Raw genomic sequence first — 12,586 nt, forward strand, 5'->3', positions numbered from 1 at the left:
AACTTGAATCACATCGATCGACATTTTCACATTATTGTCTCATCCAATGATCAAAGGTCGGCTTCCACATTTACAGTGATGATTTGGTTAAAAAATAGTATGGCATTACGTACGTAGTCATATATATATATATATATATATATATATATATATATATATACACACACACACATATATATATATATACACACACATATATATATATACACATATATATATACATATATATACAGCAAGAATCAGACCAAATAAAAGCACTGAATTTTAGCTGCAAACGAAACTTCATTGAAACACCGGCACACAAGTGAGTACCGGCCCTTTATTATTACAACAAAAGAATAGAGATGAGGTAGAGAAAATCCAAATAAGATAACAGCACTAGCGCGCTACTACCATGCACTGCAGGCAAACCGATCCCATCACCGGCACGTGGAATAAACAAGAGCAAGCAAACCATGCAACAAACGGGAAGCAAGGCCGCCTCTCGTGTATATTCATACACGTCTAGAGGCGATGATCGATCAGCACACGAAGCCGGAGGGCAGGCTCTTGCCGCAGTAGTTGAGGATGAGGCTGATGTCGGCGGGGAGGATCAGGTTGGTGCAGAGGCAGGCGGCGGCCTCGAGGTCGGCGAGCCCGCTGATGAGGGGGCAGCACTGCTGCGTGGGCGGCACGCCTAGATTGGCCTTAAGGAGGGTCAGCAAGTCGACGCACACGCCCAGCTTGAGCGTGTCGATGGGGCATGTGGTGCCGAATGCCCCAGGCGTGGCCACGCCCAGCAGCACCAGGTTCACGGCCAGGAACAGCACCAACGCCTTGGACGCCATTGCTAGCTGCTAAGCCAACAAGCTATAACTAGCTAAGGTGGTTAGAGCTCTTGATCAGCGAGCTAGTGATTAGCCAGCTGCTTGTGATATGCTTGATCACGCTGTTAGCGCGGGTACTTATAGTCGAGCCCGATCATTAGGGTTCATGTGAGCTCTGGAACGATCGAATATTTTAGCCACCTCGTGTAGCTAGTGTTTAGCTCTGGATTGGTTGGCCACCTCGTGTAACTAGTATATATTTTCCCAGATAATGGTGTATCGACTATTTTTTCTATGCAGCAGCTCCGGCGAGCCAGGTACGCATGCAAATGGCCAAGATCGCTGAATGGGCGGCTGGCTGGTTAATTATTTTAGCCTGGGATCTTGGAGTATGGGGCCGTGCTGCGTGGCACACGAGGGTGGTGCGGGAGGACTTTCGAGGTCAAGCAAATGGTGGTTAAGAATGGACTAGGAGCGTTGACCTTCCAGGAGCCAAGTGGATGTGATTGATTATTGGTTGCATAAACTACGGCAATGTAGAACCACATTTAGTCCATCCAGATGTGATCGATTTGTATACCTTGATTTGCGTCTCTCCATCCAATATATATGATAAAGCCAATCTAGAATGTGATTTGCAGCTCTTCCAATTCCTCCGGGTCTCTTGCTCGGCATCAACTCCAAGAGCAGCAACACCAAGCAGGTTCCATGGCGGCCGCAGCATCGGATCCAAGTTAGCTCCACCTCGAGTTGACCTTACAGGTGCCAGCAGGTCTCACATGCAGGTCTCACTGCATGGGCGGCTGGCTAGTTATTTTGCCGAGGATCTTGGTGTATCATACGGTGCGTGGCGTGCGCGGAGCAAATGGTGGTTAATTAATAATAGACTAGGTGCGTTGCCCTTGGAGAGGCCAAGTGCATATATATGGATGATTATTGGCTGCTTAAACTATGGCTACCTCGTGATTTGCAGCTATTCAAGTTCCTACGGGTCTCCTGCTCGGCGTCGGCTCCAAGCATTGCAACACCAAGCAGGTGCCGTGGCGGCCACCGGCCGCAGCAGCAGCTCCAAGTTAGCTCCACCTGAATTGATCTTATAGGGTGCCAGCTCATTATCACCGTACGTCCGCATGGTCCGGCACTTTCCTCGTTGCTTGAAGAGATATAAATCAAGTGCTTGATTGAGTAATCGTTGGTTGAAGTCAGAGGAAGAGAAAGCCTTGACCGGCGCAGCCACGTGTTACGACTTGAGATGTGTTGGCGCATGTGTCGCATTTGGTTGTGTTGGGCTGAACCCTTGTAAGTCAGTGGGCTGGAGCTGTGTACACCATGGGCAACTTCAATAAAAAATGATGTATCAGTAAACAGTTCATATACTAATTTACCGCCAACATGCCACTCTTGAGAAGGGTTGTTCCACGAGAGTTTACAACCAAACGAGCTTAGCATATCAGGGAATTGAACTTCCCATCACTGCACTTCAGCTCTAAGCCGCACAAATTGGCTTTTCAACCCCTTGCTTAAGATATTTCGACGACCAAATCGAAGATCCCTTACCACCGGTGGAAAGCTCAAACGTCTGGTTAGGGCAATATAGTCCATCCAAGTAGCTATCCACTAAATTGAATATAATAAAAAGTATAATTTTCTTTAAAAAATTACTGTTGATTTAGTGTCTTGTAATAAAGATATATTTTTTGGATGTAACGGTGCGGTAGCCAATTTTCCCGTCCTGCATTGGAGTGTTATATTTCAGGACGGAGGAAGTAATGAGCTAGGAGCGTTGACCTTCAAAAGCTGGGCCAACTGGATGCGGCTGATTATTGGTTGCGTAAACTACCGCAACCATGTGATTTGCAGCTCTTCTAGTTCCTCCGGGTCTCCTACTCAGTGTCAACTCCAAGAGCAGAAACACCGAGCAGGTTCCATTCCGTGGCGGCCGCAGCAGCAGCAGATCCAAGTTAGCTCCACCTCAAAATGACCTTATAGGGCACCAGCTCATTATCACCATCCACATGGTGTGACATTTTCCTCATTGCTTGAAAAGATACAAATCAAGTGCTTGATTGGCTTATCATTTGGTTGAAGTCAGAGAAGGGCGCCGTCCTGGATGGCCTTGACAGACGTAGCCACGTGTTATGACGACTTGAGCTGTATTGGCGCGTGTCGCGTTTGGATGTGTTGGGCCAAGCCCATGTAAGCCGGTGGGCTGGAACTGTAAACCATGGGCAACTTTAATATAAAAAATGATGTAATTGTATCAGTAAATAGTTCAAATCTTCCTTAAAAAAAAGTAAATAGTTCAAATACTAATTTACCACCAACATGCCACTCTTGAGAAGGGTTGTTCCATGAGGAGTTTACAACCAAACCAGCTTAGCATAGCAGGGAATTGAGCTTCCCATCGCTGCACTTGAGCTCTAAGCTGCACAAATCGACTTTTCGACCCTTGCTTAAGATTTATGCCGACCAAATCGAAGATCCCTTGCCGCTGGTGGAAAGCTCAAACGTCTGGTGAGGGCAATATAGTCCATTCAAGTAGCTATCCACTAAATTGAATATAATAAAAAGTATAGTGTTCTACGGTAAATTTACTATTGATTTATAGTGTCTTGTAATAAAGATTTTTTTTATGTATGGAGCAAAAGACAGATTTTAACGTGCGCCAGCCAATTTTTTCATCTTGCATTGGAGCATTGCATGATCAGACAATCTTTTCTGAATAGAAGCCAGACCAAATGATTTCTTTGCAGATTCAGGTTTCTTTAGATTGGCCATGTATGAGACTAGTAATCCTTTTAATTGTGGGCTGCGGTCAACATCTGAAGGATTAAGGATAGAAATCTCTTCAAGTGTATTTTTTTAGTATAAAAATTAATCAAAATAAAGTCATAGATGTGTGCGACTTGGGGGCGGTTTGGGCAGGTCCGGCCAGCCCTCTCATGTCTCATGCCATGTCAGAGTCTAGACTTCTAGACACGTAAGGCACGTTGTGCCGCACCACAATGGCAAGACAATCTTTTACTAGGTCCAAACACGGCCCACAGCATGTCGACACATCTTCGAGCCGTGCCAGCCCAAGCACGGCCCTCAGTATATTTTGCAGTTGTCGTTCTGTTGACACTCGTAAATATGTTTGAGTACCCATTGCTACATGAAAAGATTTCTATGCATAGAAGATGAAAAGTCATCTTTTTTTAATGACTCTATCCTTGAATGACGGCTGTTAATTAAAAAGTAGCACAAATTGATTGATATTACAACAACTGGTTATACACAGGTCGATGGGCTATTTACATACCGTGCCGGCCTAGGTAAGGCTCGAAATGTAGTCATGCCCCGCACCATATGTTGTGCCGATTGGATGTAGCCAGGGTCATGCCACCAAAAATCCTTGGCAGGCCTTGGTAACCCGGGGACACCTGCACTAGGATAAGTGATCATGCCCCGCACCATATCGTGCCGAGATTATTGGCATGGCATGGCCCTCGCGTTCGTGCCATGCTGGCACAGTTCAGAATTTTTCATATCATGCCGTGTTTTGTACCGTGCTAACTGATCATACCATTACCCGTCAAATAATAGTACAGTCCAAGTCCCAACTCCAGTCAGCCAGCTGCTGGCTGCTGCAGCTATATATCCAGATTGGTTGGACCAAGTCAGCGGCCGGAGCAATAGCAGCAACAAGGGGGACATCGAACAATTACAAGATAAAACTGAATTCACGTGTCCAATTTGTATGCGTTGTAATCCGAATCGAGTGGTTTCGTGTCCACTGTGTTGCGTAATCTGAATTGATTGATTTTGCTGCTGTTGGATTGATATAGGAGACAGCCCTATCACAACCAAGATTCTAAATAGCAATTTATAGAATTTAGCCATAGCAATTCAAAATTGCACTAAATCCAAGCTACAACGCGCTTTAGCCCACTATAATGCACTAAATCCCCGCTATAGCCCGTAGCGCCTCTCCAGGCGCCATAACTATGATCACAACACATCCACTTACATGCTGTCAGCTTGATTAAAAGGATTCCGATTAAAAGTCCCTCCACCTTCCCCTTCTCCCCGCGCTTCAGGTGGCAAAGGGGACGTGTGTCAGCTAGTGCGGTCTTTGACTATTTTGCAAAAAAAAAATCCTCTAATTTTTTTAAAAATCACAATTAAACTCAGCTCGTCCCAACTGTATAGTACCCATGTTCATATATTTTTCACATAGGACCTTAAACTAATATTTATTTTAGTATATTGAAGAAAAAATTTGATAATGTTCGAGTCTTTACAAAAATCTCTTCGTAAAATATTTTTTCAATAACCCCCTCTCCTCCTAGGCTTCCTGCCGCCCTCTCCCTCCCTCTCCTGCTCCCCGCCACCACCTCCCCTCTCCTTCCCGGCTCCCCGTCGCCGCCTCCCTACCTTTCCTACTCCCCACCCCCGCCTTCTCTCTCTCCCTGTGTTCTTTGCCTCTCCACCGCCACCTCCCCTCCCATTCTTCCTCTCCGCGTACCTCCATCGCCCCTCCCCTCCGTTGCACCTCCTGCTCTCTGCAGCTGCCCGCTCCCGCAGGATCCACGACGCCCCTCTCCCCAAACCCACCACCTCTCTCTCTCTCCTCCGGTGGCGCCTCCTCTCTTTTCTCTCCCAGCGCCTTCTTCCCGGTAGCGCCCCTTCCCGCCCCTTACCCCTCCGCGCGGCACGGGCCGGCGTGGATCCGGCAAGGCCTTCCCGCAGCGCTGCCGGCAGTGGCTCCGCGCGGGAGACAGGGGCGCAGCCACCACCGGCTGCACCGTGCACGCAAGGAGGAGGAGGAGCATTGCGGGTCCCACATGGGCATATGGGCAGAGAAGCCCCATGGGCGCAGGAGCAAAGGTCGTGCGGCATGGCCGTGCAGGTGCGGCATAGGCCAGGAGGTGGGCGCGGCGCTGGTGTGCAGGAGGAGGACCAGCGGTGTGGCCGGCAAGGCGCGTACGTTTCCAGCACAAGCTGCGGCGCCGCACGCTCAATGTCACCGAGCCTCTCGGGCGGAGACCAGCTTAACTATCAACTGATGCACTGTAAACTGTGTTTGCATTTTATCCACGTTTATTCTGCTGTTAACTAGAACTACTCTTTAATTGCGAAACTATATTCCTCAATGTTCAGATTTAAACACTGGCCTCCGCTTGCCTTTATGTTAATTTGTGTGCATGGACATTAAGTTGAACTAGCTTTTGCCATTTATCGAAGAAATATTTCTTTTCTGTAGGCCCTTGACCTTACCATAGGAAAAAACTTCCTGGTGCTCATGTATTCTTGCTTGGAAGGTCATCTATCCAACTCTGATGGAACTGACTTGATGCGATTTAGCATCCCGCTGCTTGCAGTATGAAGCACGTGACACAAAAAGATTAGAACTAAACACCACAAAAGAGTACTCTTAATTAAGCATGCAAAAACAAATACTAAGATTGGCAAGAACACAAACTAATTAAAAAAATCTAAAGCAGCAAAGGTCATCAAGATTAGTGACACAAAGATACTAATTAAATTACCTAATCATGCGACCAATGAGCAAAGACATGTGCACGCAGAAAATAAATGAGAGAAGAAAGAAACTTGCTCACTGTGCTGCTGTGTCCCGTCGGCCTGCTACTGGACACCTGCCAAGCTGGCTGGGCCTGTGCGCTCCCGCCTGGGCTGCCTGCTGCAGGCCTGGCTGGCTGGCCACCGCGAGCTGCGCTAGCAGCTTGGACCCGCTGGTGGGCTGGCTGCACCGCTCTGCGGGGCCGGCCTGCCGCGCGCCGCCACCGCCAGCTGCGCCGGCCGGGGCCGCCTACCCCGCGCCTGAGCGCCGGCGAGCGCCCGCCCACGTGCTAGATGGGCCTGCACGGAAATTTTTTTCCTACATTTTAACTTGGTTTTCCTTTTGATATCATCTAGCATGTTTCCTTGCTAATAGTTATAACAGAATTTCGATGCAGACTCCTTCGCACACTTTGCTGGGCATCCAACATGATAAAAGAAGCTCAGATCAAGTCCTGTTATCTGCTATGGGGAAAACTTTTGCCAGAGCATACCTGAACGAGGTTCATGAGATATTGCAGGATGATGGCTATAATGAGGACGACATGGCACCCCCCCCCGGCGGTTTTTGTTACTGTCCTCTCCGTGATAAACAGAATAAATAAATAGATAGATAGATTTTGTTTTCTTACTCTCATTTTATACCGCTCTGATGTGAGAAAATGCATATAGAGTCAGGTTTTCATCAATCATCGTGCTATTAAAACCTTACTGTTCTCGGATGCATGAAAAAGAAATGGCATCCATGTACACATTCTGCATGTAATGTCCACTTCTGAGATATCCCAAGAGTGTCATTTTCTGAAATTGCTCCTCAAGTGTTGCTTTCATGCTTTGAATGGTGACTTCGGGAGAGAACACTTGATATACATCTTACATATGTATTTGGAATGCTAGAACTTGCAGCTCTCTCTCCAGTCATGAACCTGTGAATTATCTGAGAGCTTCGTTGTCAAGAGGCATGCAGACAATGCCTTTAAATCCAAGGATTTTGCAGCTGCCGTCGAGTGTTACTCAAGGGTATGCTATATTATCATGTGATGCACACATATAATTCTCCTATCTGTACTTTTTGTCCAATTAAAATCGATACATTTTCTACTTTATTGGTTTTAGTAAATTTAGATTGGTTTTGTTCCAACTAGGCAGACGTGTGCCCCCATTTTTTCTTCTTCTGGGTTGCTATATGGCAGCCAGTAATTAGCACGCATTGCAGGTATTGTAAGTCAGGTGGCTGGATTTGTGATAATATTTATATCTTGCCATTGTTGTGCTTATCTAGGAAACAATCTTCTTTCAGCATATAATAAGGAGATATGATTTAGGTCCAAACCATTGTTTTTAGTTGAATTTAACATATAGGTTAAATTTCTATGTTTCCTTTGGACCAAGTTCTTTTCTTGCTGTTGTGTGTTTGAGCCCAAAATGTTTTCTTTCGGAGGAAGCGTCGGCTGCTGCGGTGCGCTGCAAGGCCTGGCGATCCTCACGACCAACATTCCCGCCAACGACGTCGTCGCGCCGGCGGAGGTTCACGTTCGCCAAGGGGGCGCTTGTCACCGCGTTGATCAGCTTCGCCTTCCAGCCATGGCGGCTGGTGGTCAGCTCCAGCGAGAGCTTTCGTCAACATCTGGCTGCTCAGCAACTCAGCGCTCGCGGGCCCCATCGGAGGGGTCCTCGCCGACCACTACATTGTCCGGCGCACAGCTCTGGACGTCGACGCGCTCTACTCGGAGGACAGGGGCAGCCCTTACTACTTCCAGGGTGGTTTCAACGTCGCCGCGATGGTGGCAATGGCGGCCGGAGTGGCGCCCATCGTGCCCGGATTTCTGCATTTGTCACGTCGTACAACAGTCCCTGGTTCGCAGCTTCTTGGTCGCCTGCGCCGTCTACTGTCTACTCTGCGGACCAGAGAGAGATGCAATCAAAACCCCAGTACAATTTATAAGACATACAAATTTATAAGCAAAACCCCACAGGCACACCTTGTTCCATATCTACACATGCAAATTTATAAGTCCGTCTATGTTAGCATTTTTTATATTTGTTGACAATCTTTGGTAAACAGCCTATAGCTGAGATTTGTAATAACGGATTACGGATGGTTAAGTGCACAATTCATGCAGACGCCTGAATAATAAAGACCGTCTCTACATCTGCCAAAATATGTTACTAGTGAACTTTTTTTTTTTGTTCTCCCTGGTGCATGCTACAAATTACAAACGAAAACATTTTTTCAGCAAAAATAAAAAGATTTTGTGAATCAACATTTGGTCGTGACTGTTAGTGCCTACATTTTGAACTACATATGAACCAACAATCAGTTTGGCCTAAAATGGCAGTTCCCACTTCTTTCAGGCAACCATAACGGCAGATTCACATCATCACACGACAACAATGGTTACCTCGATGCAGCATCTTATCGTGCTTTGTGCGAGATTTTTTTTAATGCCATGCCCCAATGTTGATGTATGAAACATGGGTCAAAAAGGGTCAGAAGTTAGACAGAAAAATCTTATTGATTGAACAAGTCGTTGATTAGCTAACATTTGTGCTACATAACGCTAGCTGTTTGGAGCAACTGTTGGTTGAACATCCTCATCATGATAATACCCACCAAACAGCTTGGATTTCGGTTGGACAGCTATGATAAAACATCTAACCTTCCAGCAATGGGCACCCTAGGCAGGCATATCAACGAGTCCTAGTTTTGATCATCTTTCCCCTAGATGCCTTCTTCTCCATTTTCTCCCTTTTCTTTCGGGTTTTCTCATCTTCAACTTCACCCTGAAAACAGGGGGTATTAATACCTGCCTGTCATATATCTCATAATTAAAATAATGTGTTGAAATTGATGATCAATCTATTTATACCTCTGGACCACCACTGGAAAATGCTCCTCTCAACAGACCGGAAATCTTGTATCCAGCAAAAGCTGGAATCTGCAAATGGATGGGTATACAAATATTAAGCAAAACAATAAGAAGTTCGCCATCATTGGCGAGCTCCCTTGAGAATCGGAACAATGGAAGCATCTGCAACTCTAGAGTCATGAGTGTATCTAAAATTCAAAACATGCACCCGCAACTTGAACTTAGTAATGTTTGCAAGACGATTGAAGCCTATAGGAAAGAAAAATTATTATGACACAAAAATACAGAAATGCAATATTCATCTAACTACTTGAAATAAGTAGCAATTAGTGATGGTCATCTGCATTGGTTATTCACTGAACTTTTCGTACTACTTTGCTTTGTAATTTTAAGACAAACAATGACCGAAATACAAGCTAGGCATATCAGACATATGACCAATGTTCCTAATCAGACAGCTTTGTTCAGCTAAAACAACAACCAAACTCTTCACAGAATAAAGATGCTCTGTGAAATTGAGGCCCAAAAGGGTACAAGCCAGCGCCCTGAAGCGATTGGACGGAAGCACAATATTTAAGAAAACATATGGTGTATGTTGTCTTACCACTAAATATGTCCACCAAAATTTCTCAGAAATGATGGACATCAGCTGCACGAAGACAGTGATATAGATCACATCATACAGATACCTGCAGAACAAAATGTAAAAGAATTGTTATTGGTTTGAAGATAACCAAAATGTACCAGTACCTCTCTATGAAAGCATAGCACTACAAAATAAATTGTCGGACTTCTCAACTCATTTTCTCATTATTTCATTTCTGTGGCCCATGTTTTTTAAAAAAATTTGTTACTAATGTAGCTAAGCTCTAAAGACTAATATGTGAATTGTTCAGCTTTGAAATGCTGAGAGCCGGGAGGCAGGTACTTTATAATCCTCTGTATGTATGCGTTATGCGTCACTGAGAGAGAGACTCATATGCATTCCCATATGCAACAAACACACCTGTTATCAAACAAGTGCCTGAGCTAACAGTTACACTGTCTCATGTAGTCACTTACTCGCAAATCCCACCAGTGCTCAAGTCGAAGCCACCATCCAGTAGTTCTCCATTATCAGAGTAAACTGGCTTGGCCATACTGGCAAGTTGCTTGTATGGAAGAAAATATGCAGCAGATGTTAACATAAATCCAATCCAATGCTTCCAGGTGAAGGATGAATGCATTATAGCCATCCTCGCCACTATGTAAATAGCCTGTATAACAACAAAGCATATAAGATACTAGTCCTCAAACCCAAAATAGCTAGAACATATAGTTAGGTGGTGACATACTTCGAGGTCAAGACAAAAGCAACAGAGGGAAACATCCACAAAGCATTGCAAGCATTTTTGTGAATAACAATCTTGAATCACATAAGGAATCAATACCAAATCTTGTAAAAAACAACAATACCACAAAAGAAATGAGAAGTCAACCGAATTAATAACAGAGGATATAGGAACAGTGTGTGGTTCCAAAACAAAACAAAAACAGGGTACTGGGCATGGAGGGGTTTTCCCCCTAACAACTGACATGAACTCTCAGCGTGTAAGCTCATCAATTCACTATCTTCTGTCATTTGTGGATTATAATACAGTATTACAAATGTATCACTATTCACTAGATTTTTAGTTGTTGGGTATATCAGGAAGAAAGGAACATGTCATAGCTCTGTATTGACCTTCCAACACCTAAAGGCGACTACAAGGCACAGATGAGTTATTCCACAGAACTAAACAAAATTAAGCTAAATCTCCACAGAATTTCATCATCCCGCGGGCAATTTTATCCTCGCCACAGCACTCTGGCATCCCAGATTCAGTTCTAGGCAGAGTGTTACTCCCTTTCCCTTCCGGCCGGTCTTCCGGCAAGAGAAAAAAATCTAGCAGAATGAGCACAACAATACCTCAAATACTGTCAGGTAGTCCAAATTTTATAGGTCTCACAAAAAATATACCAAAGCACGAGCTGTCCGAACAACAAATTAGACGGCAACGATCTACGGTGGACTAGGTGATCAACGGATCTGTCCCACGCGATTGAGGGGAGGGGAAGGGAGGGGTGGTTGAAGGTGGGTGCTCACGCTGGATATGAGGATGATGCGCAGGAGCAAATCCAAGCGCTTCCTGTTCTCGTCCTTCATCTTCTTCGCCCCCTGCTTCGCCATGGCTGCGATGCTCGAGGTTCTCCTCCCCCTTCGGTTTATGCTGGGAACTTGAGATCCTCGTGTGTTTTTTTATGGGATCCTCGTGTTTTTTTTATCACGATCCTCGTGTTTTTCTTTGGCAAGAAGCCGAGTCCGTCAGCTACGCCTACGCGAACTCTTTTCTTCTTGGACTCATTATTGGGCCGGGCCGCTTCCTCTTCTTCCCACCTGGTTTTCTTTGGGTTTAACTGGGCTCAGGCCCATTGATCCACTTGGTGCCGGTGCGGTAGCGTTTAAAGGCCACCTGCTCCGCACCCGTGCGATTCCACAACGGTCTAGCGCGCGCTACAAAGGCACCAACCGGCCGACGGACGGGAAGAACAAGCGAAGCGATCAAGGGGAGAGGGGAGAGGAGCGAGCGAGGAAGATGGCGCAGGTGTGGGCGGTGTCCCTGGCCGTGGCGTCGCTCGCCATCGGCATGCTCGGGGTGCTCGGCGTCTGGCTCTGCTACCTCTTCGACGCCGTGGCGCGGGGCCGCGCGCCCCGGACCCCGCCGCCCACACCCCAGGTGGCTTCCGAGGAGGACGGCAAGAACGGGCTCTCGGAGGCGGAGCTGATGCGGCTCGGCGGGGTCGCCGTGCTGGGGTCCGCGGATAGCGGGGAGGAGGAGGAGGGGGAGGCGCTCTGCCCGATCTGCCTCGACGCCATGGAGCCCGGCCGCGCCGTGCGCGTGCTCCCCGGCTGCAACCGCGCCTTCCACCAGGACTGCGTCGACCGATGGCTCGCCATCTCGCCGCGCTGCCCTGTATGCAACGTATGGGCCGCGCCGCCGCGGTCGCCCGCGTCCTCGCCGCGGGCGCCAAAGACCAGCTGGGATTCTTAAGGTGCGGGCGGCGCGTCTTCTCTGGCGCCTGGCGGGTCAGTTCTTGGTTCTTGACGAGTTCTTCGTTGGGTTCTGATCGTCGATCAAGAAGCCTTCTTGATGAACTCTCGCCGGTTTCGTACTTCTGGAGAGCGATTCTTGACGAATTCTTCTCGGCTACTTTGATTTAGTGAAGGATTCTTGGACGGGATTGCATGTACATCGACTCAATCCTCGAATTCCTGTTCCAGATCAGTAGGTTTTGCAGTTTTAGTTCTTATCAATTCGACAGACATTT

At 46.8% G+C, this 12,586-nt stretch overlaps 3 protein-coding genes across 3 annotated transcripts; 1 reads left to right on the top strand and 2 right to left on the bottom strand.

The window, feature by feature from the left end:
• Positions 1-266: 266 nt before the first annotated feature.
• LOC120654193 (pEARLI1-like lipid transfer protein 1) lies at positions 267-915 on the bottom strand. Its single transcript, XM_039931734.1, has one exon. It carries the CDS (start codon positions 825-827, stop codon positions 522-524), a length of 306 nt encoding a protein of 101 aa, XP_039787668.1. The 5' UTR covers positions 828-915; the 3' UTR covers positions 267-521.
• Positions 916-8,856: 7,941 nt separating this feature from the next.
• Positions 8,857-11,581, bottom strand: LOC120656746 (transmembrane protein 208 homolog). Its single transcript, XM_039934927.1, has 5 exons — positions 11,364-11,581; positions 10,301-10,494; positions 9,843-9,927; positions 9,239-9,307; positions 8,857-9,152 (listed from the first exon to the last, which is right to left on the bottom strand). Exons 1-5 carry the CDS (start codon positions 11,445-11,447, stop codon positions 9,060-9,062), a joined length of 525 nt encoding a protein of 174 aa, XP_039790861.1. The 5' UTR covers positions 11,448-11,581; the 3' UTR covers positions 8,857-9,059.
• Positions 11,582-11,820: 239 nt separating this feature from the next.
• Positions 11,821-12,586, top strand: LOC120654195 (E3 ubiquitin-protein ligase ATL23-like). Its single transcript, XM_039931735.1, has one exon. It carries the CDS (start codon positions 11,854-11,856, stop codon positions 12,307-12,309), a length of 456 nt encoding a protein of 151 aa, XP_039787669.1. The 5' UTR covers positions 11,821-11,853; the 3' UTR covers positions 12,310-12,586.

Source organism: Panicum virgatum, chromosome 1N (assembly GCF_016808335.1).
Source record: "Panicum virgatum strain AP13 chromosome 1N, P.virgatum_v5, whole genome shotgun sequence".
In the NCBI taxonomy this organism is placed as follows: Eukaryota; Viridiplantae; Streptophyta; class Magnoliopsida; order Poales; family Poaceae; genus Panicum; species Panicum virgatum.